This window comes from Thalia democratica, chromosome 6 (assembly GCF_965202585.1).
Source record: "Thalia democratica chromosome 6, ktThaDemo2.hap1.1, whole genome shotgun sequence".
Taxonomy (NCBI): Eukaryota; Metazoa; Chordata; class Thaliacea; order Salpida; family Salpidae; genus Thalia; species Thalia democratica.
The window spans coordinates 47,951,861-47,974,674 of record NC_139170.1 but is presented as its reverse complement, the minus strand read 5'-3'; the positions used below and the strand labels follow the sequence as shown (position 1 = coordinate 47,974,674).

Below are 22,814 nucleotides of genomic sequence, written 5' to 3'. Positions count from 1 at the left end.
CTTGTAAGTAGTGAGAAATTCACAAGTTTTGTTAGCGCTCTGATGCTAATTGCTTCTTTGTTTCCGCCCAAAAAGGTGGTATTTAATCACGTGTCAAATTGCGTTGTGATTGGCGTGTAACTGCTGGGAAGTTGTGATGGTTGTGTGAAGCGCATTCATGCGTACAAAAAAATTATGATCAAATGTATTTCAATTTTGCTTATCTTTCTGTTCGCTTGTTATAAAAGTTATAAATAATAAACTTAGGAAAAGTAAATACCCAGTACTGTTGAAATTTATTATTACATTTTACTTAATTCTCTATCTTTACGTTATCACTTTTTTTTTTAATTTAGTTCGTCTTTACTGTGTTATTTAGATTCATTTCGTAGTTTAACTACTTATTTGTAATTTTTATAGACATCAAGTTATGTTGTATTACTTAGAAAGTCACAGAATCATAATTCAAAGCACAGAAAAACGTCGGTAGTTTTTTTAAGTTAGACATTTTTTAAATTTTTGTACTAATTCAACAAACTTGTTTTGTTCGAAAATCTGAACTAATATTTTTAAACATTTATTAAACTTTTGTTCTTAGTTTGCCTAAAAATTTGTTGTAAAATATAAAATTTAGTTTAATGCATTATAACATATAAGTTAAACATGAATAAAAAAATAAAATTCTATTCATGTTATATATCAGATTTATTAGTAACTTTGTATTTACAAGTTTATTAAAATATTGTTGCTTGATTACTACAAATTCAATTAATAAAATAGTTTGTACAACTTAAATTAAAATTACTAAAACATAATTCTTAAGGTTTTCAACTTGGTAGTAAAAAAATCATTATTTAAAATCAAAATAATTTTCACAACAGTTGCTACTGTAAGGAAGTTTAAAGTACATATTCATAGCTAATAACTTAGAAAACAAAACAAAAAAAATTCAAAAAGGTTTTAACAGTAACTTTATATTAAAATTTTAACTTTGAGTAAGATAGCTTTGTAACTAAAATTATTCAAAATACAGGAGGGGATGTTGGGTTTTCAAATTCATTTGGGTTTTATTTTAGAGAGTTACACATCGTAGATTTATAGTTTGTTACATACTTGTGACGTTTGCGTTTTGACTTTTAATCAGTCTTTTTCGAATAAAAACTGTGCAAAATAACTAAAAACTAGTGTAATAACAACAAAATATGCAAGATAAATTAGATAATAAGATATATACAATCAGTTACTAAAGTTATAAACTACAGTAAAATTGCAGTTTACATTAATATTTATAAGATGTTAAAAGAAAAATATATCTAACTAGTCGGAATTCTTAGTGGGTGGGTAATATCCTGTTCAATTAATTGTTTGTTTAAAATTGGATTATGACGTTTAATTAAGTTAGCTTTGCTGATCAGGGTCTCAAGTTTGTTTATAAATTCTTTTAAAATACTAAAGTTGTTTACAGTTATTCTTTCATCTCTACAAATATTACACTTACTAATGTGGTCAGATACAGCTGTTTTACCTTTAAGATGTTGTTTGACTCTTTCTTTAGTGGTCTTGATGTGAATCCAATATATTGGATGCTCTTATCCTTAGAGCACTTATATTCATAGACCACGTTAGATTTCAGTTCGTGGGATGTTTTATCTTTGTTGCTGAAGAAGTTACCTATTTTACTTGTGGTAAAAATAACTTTGAACTCTTCAATATAGTTGTTCAATAGTTTTCTATTTTCTTTTTATATTCGTTACTTGGTTTTTCAATTTAAGGTACTTTCAGAATGTTTTTGAAGTTTAAACTATTTAGTTTCTTATTAGTGCATTCTTTACTGTGGTTAATAGATCTTTCAATTACGTCATCAACAAATTTCTTTGGATAATCATTTCTTATGAACTTTTCTTTTAAGTTTGTGATTTCTTGTTTGTAAATTTTATCAATAAAAGCTATAAATTTTGCTCTATTTAGAAACCATAGTATCAAAGCCCTTTTCCATTTAATTGGTGTTATTGCACTAAAATTTAAAATAACATCTGTATCAATTTCTTTTTTATACTTAAACATTATTTGACATTAAAATAAATTCTTTCAAACAATATAAATAAGACTCAATTTTTCAGAACAAAATATATTTAATGCTGTTTTCGTCAGTTGTATACTAAGTAATAAAAATAAAGTTTCAAATCTAACTTATATATTGGAAATGCAATCAACGTAATTAATAATAATAAAGCAAAGAGTAATTAACAATACGTAAGTACTTCTAATTACAATGCAACTAAAAAATAATAAAACAGAGCAACAACTTCTAAAACAAATTATTAGAGTAAAAAATGCTTCAAAAAGATCTGCTATTTCTAAACACTTAGTAAATAACCTTGATTGTGCTAGTAATTACAATTTGAAAAGATTTAAAATTGTTAAAAATTGTTTTCACATTTCGGATTTAATTAAACTTGAGGCTATTTGTATTTTGTTAAGAAAACCTAACTTGTGTAAAAATAAAGATTTTGATTATACTGTTTCGTTGTTTTCTTAATTTGTATATAAGTTGTTGCTCTGTTTTATTATTTTTTAGTTGCATTGTAATTAGAAGTACTTATGTATTGTTAATTACTCTTTGCTTTATTATTATTAATTACGTTGATTGCATTTCCACTATATAAGTTAGATTTGAAACTTTATTTTTATTGCTTAGTATACAACTGACAAAAGAAGCATAAAATATATTTTGTTCTGAAAAATTGAGTCTTATTTATATTGTTTGAAAGAATTCTTTTTTATATACTATTGTTATTATTTTTTCTATCGATAGTTTGATTTTTATGTCCAACGTTTCCACCTAATTCATAGGTGAACTTTATTGATTTTATTAGTTTGTTTAAATTTTGTCGAAATTTTCAAAAGAAAATAGAAAAACTATTGAAAAATTATATCAAAGACTTCAAAGTTGTTTTTACCACAAGTAAAATCGGTAACTACTTTAATTAATTTGTTAAAGTAATTTAATTTCAAATAAAATTTAACCAACTTGTTCTTAAAAACTTTACTTTGCTGAAACTTTGCTTTTGTTCTATCTCATTATTTTTTAGTTTTTAATATTAAACAGTCATTTATGAATTATGATACACAAATATAAAACGTTAGTTTTAAACATAAAAACTTACAAGAAACAAGCAAGCACACTACTTTTATTTTTGTAGTTGACAGTTTGAAAAATTCTACAAAAATATTATTTTAATTTAATCAAATTATTTAAAAGTTCTTTTTATTGGTTTATTTATAAATGGTATAATGTTTTATAGTAGCTACATATAATTATAAACAACAAAACTTTTGTTTTTTTTTTCTTTCTCCATCTCCAATCTCAGCATTTATTAACGTTAAAAACCTAAACATGCTTTTAAAACTCACATACAAAACTAATTTTGACTCCGCTAATAACATCAATCATCGTCTATGTGTTAAGTAGGCCTTAAAAGATTAAGGGTTTAAGTTTAATTTGAAAAAATAAAAATATAATTCAATAGCTACCTATAGATAGTATATTTTGATTACTAGCTTACAACTTAATCAAATTTTTAACTTTAAGTTAATACTGGCAGACAAACGTTTTTAAGAGACTGTGCTATTTGTTTCAGTTTAAATGTTTAGAAACAAACGTTAGCTATACAGACATCACTACTACATTTTACTATACAAGCATAACTTAATTTCTTTAAAATGATATCATTCGTTTTGATTACTACAAACAGTTAAAAAAAATTTTTGTTTTTAAAACTTATTTGTTATAATTTTTCTTCCCTGTGTCTTTTTGACTATTTTTAGCAATATAAACGGTTTAAATTAAAAAAGTTAACTACAATCTAAACTTTTCTTAGTTACACAGAACGTTACTATGCATTTTTTGATTTTATAAACAACATAGTTAATAAAAACACGACTTAATTCAAAACAATGATTAAAATTAGTAATCATTCGTATTTTATATAGTGATATGCAATCAAAACTGAACAAATATAAATGCTTTTTAAAAAAAATATTGTTTTTTTGTAAAACTTACGCGTATTTAATAGTCCAATTAAACGAAAGGTAAATGATGGTACAACTCCGTTTCTAAAAGCTATTTTTTTGTTTAACTTTATTTTGTCAACATCTATATGTAGACTTTATAAATGTGATACAGAATATGAAACTGTTTAATGCTTCCAAAAAGTAATAATTTTATCTTTAAAATCAATTAGTTATCAAGCAGTTTTGTTTATTAAAAAAGCAAACAATGTTTTGTATCTTGAGTTTAAACTTACACTTTTTGAGTTACAACTTAAATTACTTAATTCCTAGTAATTTAAATAAAATATTTAATGTTAATGTTTTTAATCAAGACTATAAACTCGATAAAAATTATAAACTTTTACAGTTAGAGCGCCGCTTAAGGGACAAAGTTTATAATACTTTTAAATTGTTTTTTCGATATTTCAATTTTTACTTTTCATCGTCAGTTTACAATCGTTTTTACAAAAATATTTCCTGAAATTAAACAAATCGTAGGTATTGTCAGCTCTTAAATAGTTAAAAGCTTACATTGAAAGTTAAATAATACTTTGTTTTAGCAACTACTAGTTTGTAACGAATAAACTATTTTGTAGTATAATTACCTCTAATGCTAAAGTGCTGATTTCTTTAATTATATAACAAACAAACAAAAATGTGTACTTCAACTTTTTATACATTTTTAAACTTAAAAATTAAATTGATATCGATACAAACTCAAAAACTTATTAAAAAATAAAAAATAGTTAAATTTAGATAAATCAAAGACATTCATAATAGTCAAAGTTTTACTATATATTTTATACATACATATTAAAAAATAGTTTAATGATTTTATTACCAAAATCAAAGAACTTAAGTTGTTGCTTTCTATATCAAGTAGTTGTCATAGTTTTATTCTTAAATGCAATTAAAACTAAAACTCCAATAAAAAAAAATTGACTATTAAAACTTTAGTTGATTTACAAAGAATACTTTATTATTTTTGGTAAGTATCTGAGCTCCCTAAAAATATAATAAAATTTAATTTTTAACTATAATTTAATCATTTTATTTTATTTTTCAGATTCGTTCACTTTTTTATGCTTTCAGCAAGCAATGAAAGGCAATCGTTTGAAGTAAAATGTTAATCATGATATAAAACACAGTTAACTGTAAATTTATAGTGCTTCACGAAATTTTAAATAATTCTAATAGAAACTGAGTGTTACTGAATTAAATAAATTATTATTTAAAGTTACAATAAAAATAGTAGTGATATAAACTGTTATTTCATTTTATAAGGTGAGACAGATCTTTTTACTTGTTTGCAGTTTAAAATAAAATAACTTGAAATGAAAACATCTTTTTAGTATAGCATTAAATTCCTTTGTTTTTGAAAACCTTACATTAAAAGTCAGTTAAGAAAATATATTTTTAATTTATAGACAATTGTTTTGCTGTGTATGCTGTTATTTATACACAATGTAGTGCCCAAGTTAGTTTAAAATTTATAAAAACTATCAGTTTTTAAGATAACTTTTTTTGAGTTTGTTTTAAGATGAACTTTGATTTTTTTCTGAAACAGTGAACTATTTTAGACTTATAGATATTATAATGTCATAAATACTTTAAGACATCATGTTCCTAAAAAAATATGTCTATTTTGCTAAACTAATATGTTAAAACATAAAAACAACCCAACTTTATAAGTTTTTATTAAATATAAGTTTTAGAAAAGACCATAGTTTCATACATTTAGTTTAAAGAATCCTTAAACGAGGTTTTACTTTAAATAAATAAACTGAAAAATTGCTAAAAATCGCTGTTACGTTATTTATAAACGGTTTTCAAATGGAAAGTAAAAAAAAAATAAACACATTTCAAAGTTTGTAAATATTAAAAACTGCTTTTTATTTTAATTATAATCTTTTGTGTTTTGATACTTTGCTAAGTAAGTTAGATAAAAGTATAGCTAATTAAAAGAAACTTTAGATACATTAGTATTTTTGGTTTTAAATTTTTTTGGTAATAATTGTAAAAGTCATTCCAAATGTTTATTTTAGCGACTTAATAAAATTAAACATCAAAAGTAAGTTTTTTTCAATTAAAAAAAATTGTTAGCTGAAATATTAGGTACTAAAGATATTAAAAATAAAGCACACAAGCTTAAAGAAATAAGCGAATGCTACTTAAAACTTCAAAGACCTGTTTTAAAACGAATTTATAAGTGAAATTATATCTGAAATCTTATTTCAGTTACAAATAATATTTCCTGCTTGTCTCATATATTTATCACATGTTTTCCACTTTAACTTATAGATGTATAAAGTTTACAGATTGATTATTGCTTAAAGTACTTGTAGTGCAAAGTACTTTATTGCAATTAAATCAATGCACTTCCTAATTGCTAAAGAAAAAGTTATTAAATGTTGATTTTTTGTCACTTCAAAAGTGTCTACTGCAATGAAAGAGCATCAATGAAAATATACCTAGCAATCAAAGTTAAGTGAATTAAAAGTTTGCATTATTCAATTTTCACTAATGTAAAAAAAATTTTACTACTAACTCTTAAAATTAAAGTTTTTTTTTATTCTGCCAAACTTAAGTGAACTAAATTTTTATACTAGCTTCCACTTATTTTGATGAAACCTACCGTCATTATGTTTAGTCGTAGACAAGAAATTAAACTGTATTTTTGGTGTGTGGTTTATTAACAAAAAGTTTTTTCCGTTCACCCGTTTTGATCGTTTTTTTGTCGTACAATAAACAATTAACTTAAATTGAGTGTGTCAAATGTGCTAAACGCCTAACATAAAATAGAAAGAGTTTAAAAGAATTTTTAAATTGTATTTTGAATGAGATTGTAAAAAAACACAAGCTATTAAAGCTTTTTTTAAGCATAGTAAAACAGCTTTAATGTACTACAATTCGAACAATTTCGCACAAACGAAAATGCTTGTCAACGCTTTCAATAAGCCTAGATATAAGATTTTATTTTAAAAGTTGCTCGTTTAAGTGTCTTTTCACTGTGAACTTGATTAGACTCTTGTTTCTAATAGTTCAACAGTGTTAAGCTGTAAAATTGGAATGATCGTAAAAATATCTTAGACACTGTTTAATAATCTTAGTTAAAACTATTTTTGTGTTTTGATTGCGACAGTTTAAAAATTTCTGATTTATTTTACATTCACGTACCTTTAATTTAAAGTAGTTATGTTTTTATAAATGTAACAAAACTTTTGAAGTACTTTATTATATACTGAGGTAAATATTTTACAATAATGTTTTTAGTTTATTAGAAAATCTTTGTTTGTTCCTAAAATATTTGATGTTTGATCTCGCATTAGAAAAACGATACTTAAAAAATAAGGTTTTTGAGAATGAAAAGTTGATTTACTTTATACAAGAAAAGTATACCCTGTAAAGCTGTAAAGATTGCGAGGCATTAAATGCAGTCTTTTGAAAATCACTAAAGTCTCGTTAAGTATAACTTTGTGAAAAATACTAAAATATTTTAAACTACATTAGTGAAAGGTTAAATTTAATAAAAAGTTAACCTTAAGTAAAATTAAAAACCTTAAACTTAAAAAGATAAGTTAAATTAAAAGAATAGACTTATTTGCAAACTTAAAGTTTCAAACGGGAAATATTAAATGTTTGACGTTTTGTTGCTTTCTAGTGCTACCTAATATTAACATGTCTTTCTTTTTAATTATGAAAAGTAAAACAATTAAGCACTTTTAAGTTTTGATTAAAACAATACATTGAGAAAAACTCAAAATTGATGGTTCTAAAGTATTTAAACATAAAAAGTTAACGACTTTGTGTTTTGATTAACTTCATGAATCAAAAATTTAAAACAAACAACTTTTAATTTTGATACTCAAATAAATTTGCTTAAGATATTCAACATGCAAAAATGTTTATTTAAACTAATAAGGCTTTTAAAGTTAAGTACTTTAGTAGTAATAAGTAGTCATTAAACTAAAAACTCATAAAAGTGTGTCGTATAAACAAACAATAATTTATGAACTAAAAACTGTCAACATAACACTAAAATGATATTTTAAAAACAAGTAAATTAAAATTTAAATATTTTATAAAAATTTTAAAAACAATTAAATTTTTGTATTTTCATAAAGTTGTATCAAATATTTGTTTGTTTTAAATATTCACTGACACTTATATGGTAACGAAAAATGTTTTCTGGGAAGAAGTGAGTGTTTTGCATCATATGTAATTTTACCTGCACAATTAGTATTTGACTTTTAATTATTAAAAACTTAAATACACAAAAAATATATTTAAAGCAAACAAAAATTTATCGGTTACACACCATTCGGAGAACACAAGAATAAGATACCAATACTAAAAACCACGAAATGTTAGAAATTATGAAGCTCGAATCTTAAAGCAAGTTTTTACAACAAAAATCAACCCTTTAACCTTGTGATCACTAACACCAGACTGAACAAGTTGTTGAATACATTCTAATAAATGTACAAATTGTATTTCATTTAATTATTGCATAAACCACAGGTAGTTAAAAGTTGACAATTTATCACAAACTACAAAACTGAAGAAAAATAGATAGCTTAAGTTTTTTAGTTCAGAACTGTTATTTTAATTTATTTAAAGTATATTTGAAAAGTAAAAATTTACAACAAAACTTATTATTTGTTCTCAATTTTTATTTTCTCTTCATGTTGGAATAGTAAACATTTTTTTTATACGTTTACTTACTGTAACTTAAAAAAACAAAAAAATATGTTTTTATTTTATATGACCTCAAAATTTAATTCTTCATTGAACTAAAATTTTGCAATTTAAAAACAAAAAATATCTTTAAATCAGTTTAACGAAACTATAAATAAACTAATAACTACATACATGTAATTTTTGAAACACATTTTGCAATTAGAAAAGCTTTTCAAGTAAGTACTTGAAAATATCCTTTTGTACAAAATAGATGTTTGCAAAACTAAAAACTTTTTTTTAAGTTTAAATTTAAAACAGTTTATTTTTTATGATTCTAACAAAAACTTAACTTTTTTGAGACAGATACCACACATATTTATTAACCAATTTGAATATTTTGCTTTTGATGAAAGTTTTCTAAGCAATAAACTTAAAAGTTTATGTTTTAAAGCGGTTTAAAAAAATTAGCTAATAAATTTATAGCTTTTGGCACTATAATCATTGCATTAAATATAAATATCCTATTTAGCAAATATGATTGGTCAATTTTCTGTTATTCGTTTAATGTTTACTTTTAATTCAAGCTAGGCTAAACACTAAGTTTTATTTTAATTATTATGACCATACGCTTATCAATATTGTAGTATTACAAAGCAACTTTATCTGTTTTAAAAAATGTTAGTGATTTTTTTTTCATTCTGAAACATGTATAAACGTATTAAGACTTATTGTTGGAAACACAAAATACTTTTATAATGATTATAATAATCTTTAAACTATTTTTTCAAAGTTAAAGATAATAAGTATATTAGTTTAATACCACTATTTAAAGTGTAAACGTACAAACTAAAATCATATCTTTAATGGTTACAGGATGTGAATTAAGATTTTATATTTCTAATAAGCATATTATTATTTAAATAAAACTTATAAGCTTTATCTACATTGTTAGAACTTGTTACATATTTTGTTAAACTACTGTGTATTAAAGTAATATTCTAATGTTTATAGCTTAGTTTTTTAAGTTTAAAACACAAAATAAACTTATGTAACAAAAACTTACTTTTCTTACCCTTGAAAGTTATACTTAATAAAGCTGTCTTAAAATTAAAACATACTTAGACAAATTTTAGTCAAACTTCATAAAGCGAGCCAACAACCGATTTTATGTAAGCCGGTATTAATATGTAAGCAATTGCTATATTACAGTAATTAAATTTTTAAATCCAACAAAACTAACTAATTCTAATAAAGCGTGCGACGGCCATCTTAAATCTGGAAGCTAAACTTAAAGTTTATTTAATCTAAAAGTGCGTATGTTTAAAAAATATTTACAAAAATAAAAGTTACATTAACTATTGTTAGCATAAATTAAAGTTTTCTTTAACAACCATTGTAACAAAATTCATTAAAATTCATAAAACGAACTTTTAATTTACAATTTTCTGCAAGCAACGCGTCGCGTATAACTCAAATTCAAAATGGCGAATTGCGCTTACACGTTAAAATTATCGATAATATGACGCGTGCTTGTTTACACTTCGCTAAGGTGGAATTAGATAAGTTTAACACCGGATACTTAAGTGTCAATATATCAGGTGCATGCATAATCGAGTGTGTGACTGTATAATCGAAGCATGAACAGTTTGGTCGTTTTAAGATAGGTTTCAATGTAAGCTTTATTTGTGAAAGGCAGACGTTACTTTTAGTTTATTCTTTACTGTTTTATTTTATATTATGTTATTTTTAGTAATAACAGTTTTATAGGATAAGTTTCTTAATTTAATACTAGGAAATGTCATAACAAACTTGTTTAAACTTTTTCAACTATATTTTAATTTTTGTTTAGTTATTTTTCAAAATAATCCTTAAAATTTGAAGTTTGTTTGGTTTACAGATTCTAAAAAGCAGTACAAATAATTTGTTCTTTATCGACCAAACTAGTTTTTAGTAAGTTTCAAATCTTTATACTTTGTTTATTTATTTTACTTTAAAAAGCATATTTCAAAAAACCTTTACTAAAAAACGTAACTTATTACTTAAACTTTGAACATTTTTTTTTTTTAATTTAAGCTTTTAATTTTAGTAACTGCTTATTGAAACTTTCAGATCTGTGTTACTTTTCTAATACAAAATCAAATCTTTAAATTGCTTCCAAAGCAAGCTTAACCTTATAAGACACACATGACAAAGATAAACTTGTTAAGTTGTTAAGTATGTTGTTATAAAAAATTAAAATAAGCTTCTAGGAAATAAAGTTGAATATTTTTCTAAATAATTATTTGAAAACTTGTTTTTAAATGTTTTTTGTGTTATTATTATATTATGTTACAATATATATAAATTTTTATAAACAAGTTCAAATTTTTATAGATTTTAATTACTTTAGTTTTTTGTATATAATAAACCTTAAAGTTACAAAAACTAATAATTTTATACATCTTAAATATAATACTTTTATTTCTAAGGCTTTTTTGTGAAATTAAATATACTAAAATAAACTAAAAAGTTTAATCTTTACTAAGGCTCTTTAAATTTACTTAATTTTTTTAATTATGAAAGAAATAATACTAAGTTTTGCAAACTTTTGCAATCAATCTTTTAAAGCACTTAAAAAAAACTACTCTGCAATTTTAAACCGTTCTGACAAATCGTACATACTATTTAATTTTAAAATAGTAGTCTTCTATAACTTTTTTTATACTTAACTAGAATCTTAGGTTTGGCTTAACTTATATACAAAGTTTTGCTTTTAAATTTTTATGTTTACTGTATATTATAGACTATTTTATAAAGGTAAACCCTATATAGTACAAACTACAGTTATAGTTAAAAACAAACAGAATTTATTAACTTGCTTTTTTACCAAATATTATATGCGACTTTAAATTCACAGTGTAATTAAACTTTATTTTAGTTATAACAAATAATTATTTAAATGCTCCTAATTATCTAAAGTTTATTTTCAATGTAGCAACAAATAGCTAATAACAATGTTAAGCTGGTAGTACAAAACTAAATATTATAAAACAAATATTAATATAATGCTTTGTAAGCTTTAGGTCGTATCAGATAACAAACGTTTTCTCATTTATTCAATCTATGAACACACTATTATGTTTAAAATTTTAACCGAAATTAATAAACTATAACTGATAAATTTAAAACAGTAATTTATTTACAAGTAAGTTTTATGCCTTGCTACAAAAAAAAAAGTTTAATGAAAATTGTATTTGTTTATATACAGTACTATAAGTTTATAAATCTAGTTCCAATGTGTATTTTAATAATTCTAGCTTAAAAAAGACATTTTTTATAAAATAAATGTCAATGTGTAAACACAAATTAATGGTTGTAAAAAGTTTAAGAGTTCTTTACTTAAGAAATAAAAAAAACAAATTTATTTACACAAGTAGTAAGAAAATGCTATTACACAAACTTTTTTGTATTTTTATAGTTTTTTTATGTAGTTTAAGGGTTTTTCTTCAAATAGAAATTGTAATCATAAAAACTTGTAACTAAAAATATAATGTTAAAATTAAATCCAAAACTAAGAATTTTAAAAGCTTTATTCACGCAAACAGTAATAAAACTCTTTAGCACTAAAATTTTTAATAAATTATCGTTTCATAAACATAAGTTTTGTTTACTTTAAACTACCATTTGTTAATAGTTACTGCAGCAAATTTTTAAATTATTTACTATTTTAAAACTAACAAGTTTATTTACACGGAAAGTTGTAAAAATTGCAAAACAACCGACGAAGCAGCCGCCATTTTAAAAAGAAGACCCTCAACAAAATTAAATCGTTCACGCGAAAACTCATCAAAACTAATTTTTTACGCTCAACACACAACACAACGCGCGCTTTAAACACACTGCTCATGTTACGTCATAAAAGCGTGTGTGACGTATTGCCCGCACACTCACTCAAGTTGCGGTTTGTGTTCAGTTTGCAATGTTACGCTGAACTTTTGAGGTTTGTTTTGTAAAATTGCTGCTCAAAACCTTGATTTGGCTTTATAAACTAATACTTTTTTAAGTTAAATATTTTATGTAGTTAACTTTACAAACTGTAGTGTGAATACTCAAAGAATTGAGTTTAAAGCTTTTCAACTAATGTAACAAAATTAGCTATGACCAGTATCTAAAACTCTCTTATGAATACTTTTTATGAGTTATCTTACTTTTTTATAAATAAAATTTTTTAATAATTGAATTTAAACGTTTACAAAAGTGTTAAAATTAGATTAGTTTAAACCTTTACTTTTTTATGCCAATTACGCAAACTTTATTTTTCATGTATTTACATTACAATATTATTTTTACTATTTTAAAACTAAGCATATTTAAAAAATTTGAAAGAGATTTTTTTTTAATTCAAATTTATAACAACATATTTTATTTTATAGCTTGTAACTAGTATCATAACTTATTTCATTTCATTAATTAAAATTTTAAAAAAGTACTAGGTTTGTTTATTAAAAACAATACAATGTCAATTTTTTATATAACAACTGAAAAATACTTACAACACAAATACAAGTTAGCGTTTAATTGTTTTACATTACGTTTGATATTATCATAGTTACTAAACTATTGGTCATAAAGTTATAACTTTTTGATAACCGAAAGGATTTTTTTGTACACCAGGTCTTTGCACCAAATTTTTTGAGGGTTATTTTTTGTTCAATAAACAATATAAATACGATGTTTTAACAACTTAGTTGCAAAAAAAGTCTAATTTTTGAGTATTTTTTACAAATAGCAAACTTTTTTTTATCTTTATCAAAGCATAAAATTTATACAAAGTTTATTTGCACCATAAATAGAAATAAAAAACAAACCTTTAATGAAAATAACCAACCAAAAGTTTTAAAATGCTCTTTAATAACATTTAGTGTTAACCATACAACAAGTTTTTATAACCAAACTGCTATCATTTTTATTTGTTTGTTGAGTGTCTATCTACAGTAGTACAAATCGATTAAACTTTAAACACAAGCTACTAATGCGTATTTTAAGTGTTTTTCAACATACTTCATTTTCAGCTTTACAGATAAAATTTTTAAGATAAATATCGATTTCTTTCGCGTTTAAAAAAAATTTATTCAGGAAATTTAAAGCTTGGTTGTTTTTTTATACTAAATGTAACAACTTTATATCAAAAATTTTATGTCATTTCTCTCAGAACTACTGTTTATTAAATCCGAAAATTTTTGAAAAGTGTAAATCAGGGTTTCCCAAACTTTTTTGCTAATGGCCCCCTTTAAAGAGTTTGAAAAAGTAATGGCCCCCTTCAACATGTAGATTACTCATAAACTACAATAAAATACACATAAGACCTTTTTTTTTTTTTGCTCTTCATCTGAAACTCGAGAATATCTAGTGTAAGTTTCTAAACTGCCATAAAATACACATAGGACCTTTTTTTTTTTTTTGCTCTTCATCTGCAACTCAAGAATATCTGTGCAAGTTTCAAGTTATGGCCTCATGGCCCCCCTGTGGCTCCTTTACTGCTCATGGCCCCTCCTCTTCCCCCTTTGCTGCTCATGGCCCCCTGAGTATCTGTCATGGCCCCCTAGAGGGCCACTTGGCCCACTTTGGGAAACCCTGGTGTAAATTAATATACTTTATTTGTTTTCCACATTACGTTTTAAATAGAAAAGTAAAAGAAGAAAACAAATACAAATTTAGTAACATAATATAAATTTAGTAACAACTTTATATCAAAAATTTTATGTCATTTCTCTCAGAACTACTGTTTATTAAATCCGAAAAATTTTGAAAAGTGTAAATTAATATACTTTATTTGTTTTCCATATTACGTTTTAAATGAAAAAATAAAAGAAGAAAACAAAGACCGTTTTTCAAAGCTAACGTAGGAAAATTTATTTAAACATTTGTTTTTATTTTTAATTTTTAGATACTAATGTAAAAAAAAATATATAATGTTACATAACAAGTTACATAATGTATTTCACTTTATAAAACAGTAAAAAAAACAGAAAGCCTTCAGTTATTTTTTCTAAAAACTGATAAGAAAATCAGTTGTACTTTCGTTTAAAAACAGCTTGTCGTTAAAAGACAACTAAATTAGTTCATTTTAATTATAAAGTAGTATTAAAAATATTTTTACCAGACAAACTAAAGTATAAATATACCGTTTTTTTTAAATAAAACTTAAGTTACTTTATTCGTAAATTAAAGTTATGTAAAAAATAATACCATGGTTTCTTTAATCGATTTATTTTTTTCTATGCAATGGCTAAGGATCAAAAAGGTTTTATATTTTACAGCTTTTTATAATTAAGTACGAAAATTATATGGTTACGTTTAAAAAAAGCAGTCACAAAAAAGTCAACGAATTTTCAACAATAAATATTTTAAGGAAGTTTGTGATCAACTAAACTAGTATTTGAGAAACCCGGAAGTTCCAAAAAAATTTATATTCATTACACTAACACACTTTAACAACAAAGCTTGTTTTAGTGGAAACTTTTAACAAGTTTAAGTTATGAAGGTTTTGTTAGAACTGTTGGTTTTAACTGCTGTGGGTCAGTTTTGTATCTTTTTTATATAAAAAAATTAATAGAAAAATATAAATTTAAAGACAATTTTAGTTTACTATTTTACGATAATTTTTTTCTTAATGAATAAAAATTGAAAACAAAGTTTTAAGTACCAACTTTTGCAGATTCTTAGTAGAACTTAGTAATATAAAATTACTCAGTTAGCATTATATTAACAGTATTTAGTGTTAAGTTTAAAGTTAAATATTAATTGTTAAGAGTCTTAACTTCTATATTAACTTTAAACTTCTGTAATATTTAGATATTAGTTAAAAATATTTTACTTTTACCGTTTTTGAAAATATTAAGACATTATAATAGTATAGTTAATAAAAAACCTTATTTAATACTTAATATCGTAAAACGTTACAAATGCTGTCTGTACCATCAGGTTTGCTTAAAATTTAAATATAAAAACAGAAACTAAATGTTTACAAAAACAAGTTACATTTAGTATACCTTAAGTTTGCTAATTAGATAACTTTTGTGCTATTTGTTCTACTTTCGATTTTTTTTTCACTGTGGTCCTTAAAAAAAAAAATTTGAAGAACTTGAACTGTAGAAAACTTAAACCGTCGAAATTTAAATTTTCATGTATACATTTTCGTCAAAAAAAGTGTTTCATAATTCTAATTTATGATTTATTTTCCAGCTTACGGATTCTCAAAGGAAATCTCAACTGACGAAAAAGAGATTTTCGAAATCGCTCTGCGTGATTCAGAAGGTATTCAAAATAATAAATATTTACTTCAAAAATTATAATTTAGTTCATAAGAATACGCCTTGTATTGTAAATCAAATTTAAGTAAAATAACTTTTGGTAGTTTTTTACTTATTTACAAACTTCTGTTTATTTTCACTAAAGACACTCTTAAAACTGGTGTAGTTCAATATGGCTTATGAAACAAAACAATTAAATATAAACAAGCGAACGGATTTAATTTTTGGCATTACAGAGTCTGTTAATCGACTAATTACGAAGTTGGCTTCTAATTCTTATGTGAAGTGCAGCGGGTATTTAACATAACAACTTAAAATAAATAGTTTAATAACATGCTTTGTTTTTTAGTTTTAGTTAGTTGAATTTTAGTAAAAAAGGAAGAAAATCTTTTTATATAAAGTAAATGCTGTATGTTACATACTTTCATTTAAACTATCATAAAACTTATTTTTAAAGTGAATGATCAAAAAATTTAAAAACTATTTAACAATTGGGACACGTTCAAAATCCACCCGATGAAAATCCACCCAGTCAAATTCGAGAACTGACAACCGAACGAGGGTAAGAGTTAGGGGTAATAGTGATAGTGAAAAATAAATTAAGATAAAAAATAAAAATTCAAAAAATATATAAATAAATTAGCAACTAATGAAAACGTAAAAAAAAAATTGGTGGATTTTGAACGCGGGTGGATTTTGGTAGTACACCCTAAAAGTTAAAACTGTTTCAAAACTTTTATAATGGTGTTAAAGTGTTTTTAACCTTTTATAGAACTTAATTATACTAATAGAAGCAAATTTTGAAAATATTCAACGTGTCGAAAAAATGTAATTATGTTAAAAGGAAAGTTAATATACTAGCTAGAGTAAATAACAACTGATAATATTTATAGAGAAAGCTAAGCAAAAACAACTAAAAATATTTTGATTGGCTATAGTTCAAATTTTCTAACACTGTAACAACACCTTCTTTAATACATTTTTAATATTTAATACATCAGTGTAAACTTTTAAGTAATTTGTATAATGAATTATGACTCTCAGGTAAAAACTAAATACATATACTTAAGAAAAATATTTTTTAGCTTTTAATCAATAATAATATTGGTTTTAGGCATGCGATGATTTAAGTGAACAAATGGTCATAAAACATTGTGCTCTTGAAAAACCTTATTAAAATTTTTTTTTGAAATAATAGCAGATACGACAATCATGAAAAGCAATATGTAATAACAAATTGTCGAAATATGATATATTTTTGCACGTAAACTTCCTAGTTACATCTGTGTTATTTACTTTATTTGTACCAAAAATTGAAAATTATTAAAAAAAAATTTCACAGCGACGAAATTTTCAGTTTTGTCTCCATACATAACTTTTTAACTTATGTGCAAACTTTAAAAAAGTTATTTTAATTTTTCAAACATTATGTTCACATCAAAATATTCACAGACTATAATTAGTGTTATTAGTTTTCATGATTAATTATTAAAACGTTTAAAAATATTTAATGCACTAGAGAAAACTTTAAATCTAGTTTCGCTTTTTTCAACAATTTTGATAATGTTAGAAGAATTTGTTATGTACAATTTACAACATAAACTTCTTTGAAACTTCCTTATACCTTTTAATTAAACCAATAAAAAGGAAATGTTGAAACTAATAAACGTGCAAGTATTTGCGTAGGTGTTCATTAAGGAAACGGAAAAGGTCTGTGAGAAATTGTTAGTCTAGCTTTAGTTTAATAACTATTAAAATAGTTTTGTTAAAAACAACTTTCCAATTAGTTGTTTAGTTACAAAGAAAACTTCAAACCAAAAGAAATATTATATTTTAAACCGTTGTAATTAAACTTGTATATAGGCCATTGTAATACTAGTTATTTTACTTATCAAAAAGTAAACAAATTATTTTTTTAGTAAAAAATTTTTGTTTCTTTTAATAATTTGCTGAGGCTAATGTTACACAATAATCAGAAAACAAAGCGTAGTAAAGAAAAAATAAATTAAATTATCTCAAATCATACTTCTGTTATATAGACAAATCACAAACTAGAATGCAACTAATACATAAGTAATAAAAACTACAAAGCATTTAACAAATTCAATTTGTACAATAAAAAGATTTTACGTATACAAACAAGTAATAAAAGAACAAACAAAAATTTTATAGTAATCAAAAACTTCGTGTACAAAACTTATTTTACGTTTATAGTTTCTAAGCTGTCAAATATTTTACTTTTTTTAATAACTATTCATGTCTGTTATTATTAAATTTATTGATGAGTACTTGTAAAATTACACTGTATAGTGTCGAGACGTCAGTTTAACAGCGGTAAATGTCAACTGAAATATTTTATCTTTAAATGGGTTACTGCCAATAGTATTTAATTTTGTCACCGCTTAAGAAAAAATTTTAAAATTTGTCCTTTATTAAGGTATAGTATTTTTTCATACAAAAACTTATACCTTAAAAAAATTAAACTACCAAAATTAAAAAAAAATACAATCTTAAACTGTCAAACCTGAGAACATGAAATTAGATTACTTTGCAAATGAGAACGAGGATTATGACGTAACAAACGTAGCAGACGAATACATACTAAGTCTGGAGGATGACAGATCTCGTACGAGAAACTTTTTCTGTAAAGTCAACAAAACCACAAAAAGATATGTTAGGAAATGCAGCTCTTTTAAAAGAAAAAGAGTACGAGGTTAATTACTAATTTATCATATTTCAAAAATTTGTAAATAATATTTTCTTTACAAATTAACTTTAAAAATACTTTATTTAGTTGTGTTAGAAAACTATTTTCTTCCAAAAAAAGTTTTGTTTCAGTTGTTACTTTACCTTAATTATGAAAAACTTTTTGAAGCTTTGTGCAGAAAAACAAGGAGAAATGTTTGTTCTAATCAGCAAAAACTAGTTCGTATTGGCGATGAACCGGAATACAATCTATCAGGTAAAACTTTAAGTTTATTCAGTCGTTAAAAAAAAAAGTTACTTTTACAATTGTTCTAAACATTTTTTTGATGTTATTATTTTTAATTACGTGTTATTATGGTCATGACCAGATATATTTTACAAGTATTTACTTTTTTATAAGACTATAAAATTGAAATAGAAACAATCTTGTATTTGCAGTAAATTTTGTACACCTTTGCATTTTGTATTTACTTAAATATTAGAAAAATATCAAAAAAGTTTATCAACATTTTAACTAAGTTTTGGAGAATCGTACCTTAAAATGCTATAAAAATGAAACTTTATAAAGAAATAATAGACAAGAGTTATGAAAAATATATATTTTAGTTAAAATAACTAGCAATAAAAAGCTCATTGGTGTATAGCTTTTAATATATTTTTCTTTGATGGTGAAAGAAGATGAGCTGATAGAAGAAAAATCTGATGAAATTGTTCTAGAGGCTGACAGGCCCACTTTTATAAAACTGTTTTGCAAAATCGACAAAAAAACAAAAAACTATGTCAGAGAATGCAGCTCTTTCAGGAGGAATAAAATACAAAGTAAGTATTTATTTATTCAACTTTTTTTTTTCTTTTTAATTATATGTTTTGTCACAGATCTGTGCGAAAAAGCGAGAAAGAATTACTGTGCATCTCATCAAAACTTATTCCAAGACAACACAGAAAACCTGGTTCAAAGTTAGTTAACTAAGAAAATAATAACATAGTTTTGTGAGGAGCTTCTCTATTTTATACTTAAGTTTTTTCTGGACAAGACGTAAAAAGGTACCCGTGGAGTGCGACTCGATAACCAAAAGGTTTTTCGTGCACTAGGTACCAAAACTAAATATTTTCAGCTTTTTTTATCGTTCAATTTACCATGCTAATAGTAAATTTAAGATACAGGTGAAATCACTATGAAATGTTTAGTTTTCAAAGCTTAAAATAATAAGCGCTAAAAAACATAAACTTCAAACTTTCTTTCAACCGATAGAGATGAGTTTAGTAATAACTTAAAATTAAATAGTTTCAGCTGATTTTCGTGATGAGGTATTAAAATGCATATGAACAATTTAGTAAATTTATATTTTTATTAAGCTGTTATGTTTTTCAATCGGTGCAATTTTTTTTTTTGAGTATACTTTTAGACTTTCAATTTTATAATAGTTGTTAGCAAAACTTTTCAAAATTAACTAGTTATTGCATTCCTAAGGTGGTTTTACTTCAACTATATTGTCCTTAACATGACGTTAAAAGGTATCCCAGTGGTAATAACTCGATAACCGAAAGGTTTTATCGTGCACCAGGTCCTAAAAACAAATATATTGAGCGCTTTTTTTTTACTCAATAAACTATAGATAATTCATTTTGCCTTATGCGTTTTAAACCTTTGGTTTGTAATTTCAACTTAACAAAGATAAAAATGAAGCTGTTTGAAAAAGCTGAAACTTTTAGTTTTGACAAAAACAAATTATTTTTATACATAGTAAATGCTTAGTATACTTCAACATTGCTCTGAGATTTTTTCTATTCAGACTCGCTTTTAATTGCGAACGACGAAGAAAAATTGGAATCAGAAGAAACTGACGAAAATTTCCCAGAAGCTGACATGTCTGGCATAATAAAACTGTTTTGTCAAGTCGACAAAACAACAAAAACTTATGTCAGAGAGTGCAGCTTTTTCAAAAGAAAAAAAGTTCAAAGTAAATACTTTTAATTGCTTTACTTTTATTGCAATTACTCGAATTAAAGTAATTTTGTTTCAGATATTTGCAAAAAAGCAAGGAAGAACTTTTGCTCTTCACTTCACAGCTTATTCTATGACGAGAGCAATTTAGACAACCCGTATAAACATACAGATAACAGTAAGTTTCATTTGCAGCTGAACTTCAGTAAGAAATTGACATTTTAAGAAAGCTTTTCACTGTAATTGGTGTGTAGCTCGATGGCTGAAAGGTCTTTTTGCACACCAGGTTCTTTGACCGAAACTTTTTAGCGTTGATTTTTTTAATCGTCTTCAATGAACTTCAAGTTTAAGTATGTCTGGAGATTAATTTTATTACAATAATAGTGTAGATGTTTCTGGTTTATGTGAGCAAACCTTTAGAGCTACACAAGTTTTTAAGGCGAATATAGATACAGATAAATTTAAAGATAAACTCTACGTTTGTACATCGATTATTTACGAGATTTTAATGCTCTAAACAGAAATTATTAATGAAAATTAACACAAACATTTAATAACAGTTTAAAAATACAACACCAAGTTATTTAGTTATTTTTTGTATAGATGTTTACTTTTCGTTATCTTAAAAAAGTTTAGTGATCTAATCTTTTATACTAACACACAAATAAAAAACAGATTTTGTCACAGATGACAAAAAAGACTTGGTAAACAAATATAACTACGCTAAACTTCAATATCTTCTTTGTGAATTTTTCCATTTTGAGAAATTCAACTGTAAGAGAGTGAGGGATTCGAAATTGAGAAGTTGGTTGTTTTTCAGTTAATTCTTTTTAGTTATTTTAAACAATTTTAATTTTTTATTTGTCTTATTTTGAGCCCTTTTTCATTTAATAAAAAAGCTAAAAAGTCTTATATCTTTTAAGCTTTTAATTTGTAAATTTTCTTAAAAATCAAAGATCTGAAAATCAAATGGTTTAACAAAAAGTTTTTATTATATTTTTAAACGTTTTCGTTATTATTTTTTTGAAAACTAACAAAGATTTTAAATCAAACAGTTTAATTAGTTCTAGATAACAACCATCGGTTATGGATATTTTAAACTGTCAGAACCAGACATGTTAAAAAGCTCTGCTTTGTTTACTCGAGCGTGAAATTACTAACTTAAAACAAACCAAAGTTTATACGCTTCATTGCTGAATTACCATAGTAATTGTTAGCATTTTAACAACTCTGGTCAGAACTACACTTCAGAGATAACTTTGTCGGTATGTCTTTAAAATTGACATGCTAATGATAATCTTTCTCTACTCGAAAATAACTTGCAATTTATTAAGAATTGATAATAAAATAACAGCTTATTCCTTGAGTCATCTTTGTGCGTACTCAACAGAAACATTTCTATATCTAAACTGTACTAAATCTAAAAAAACACTGAACAAAGTCGTTCATATGATCAAGCATGTACTTTAGATTTATTGACCAAGTTTAATTGGCTTGGTTTCTGAAATAGAATAGATAGTGTAAAACTATTGCAAATTTCAATTTTTTTAATATGTTTTTTTGGGTGGTTGAGTATAAATTTAAAAAAAATAAAAAATTAAATGTTTTAGAACTCGGAAAATTATGCAATAAGTAGAAAAAACTTAAAAGCATTCCAACTCACAATTATTTTTCAGTTGTATCTTTTAGGAATAGTTTTTACGCTTATTTTATACTTAACTATAGAGGATTATATTTTATAAACAATTAAACTTTTAGCATTTAAAACAAACTATTAATTTTCTTACAGAATTTTGTCACCATCTACAAAAGAGGAATTATTGTGGAAAGGGACAGTTTTATGGGATTGGTGATGAGAATTCGGATTACTAAACTGCATAAAATAATTTTCTAACATAATTATGTTTATACTGACTGTTTTGCATGACTTAAATTAACATTTTTATCTTTAAAAATAACTTGACAACTTTTTTTGTTAATTTTAAACTTTATTACAATACATATTTTCATTGCAGGATTGTACTTTTTAATATTATAAAAATGTGTAATAACTTAAAATAATGATAAATTTGAGATTATTTTTGTGTTTTATAAACAAATATAAAAAATTTTTTAACAAAACTTTTTACCTTGTTTATTCAGTTAGGATCATTACACTG

General features: G+C 24.2%; 1 protein-coding gene across 2 annotated transcripts; it reads left to right on the top strand.

Moving 5' to 3' along the window:
- Nucleotides 1–15,117: 15,117 nt before the first annotated feature.
- Nucleotides 15,118–22,672, top strand: LOC145838378 (uncharacterized). Of its 2 annotated transcripts, none has more exons than XM_082945957.1 (10): nt 15,118–15,269; nt 15,937–16,008; nt 18,547–18,717; nt 18,880–18,966; nt 19,389–19,529; nt 19,587–19,667; nt 20,504–20,671; nt 20,735–20,833; nt 21,331–21,459; nt 22,445–22,672. In XM_082945957.1, the coding sequence occupies exons 1-10, from the start codon at nt 15,230–15,232 to the stop codon at nt 22,525–22,527; spliced, it is 1,071 nt and encodes a 356-aa protein (XP_082802083.1). In that variant the 5' UTR covers nt 15,118–15,229; the 3' UTR covers nt 22,528–22,672. The 2 variants fall into 2 exon arrangements, with proteins under 2 accessions (XP_082802083.1, XP_082802082.1); XM_082945956.1 differs by having other exon boundaries at nt 19,386–19,529.
- The last annotated feature ends 142 nt before the right edge of the window (nt 22,673–22,814 follow it).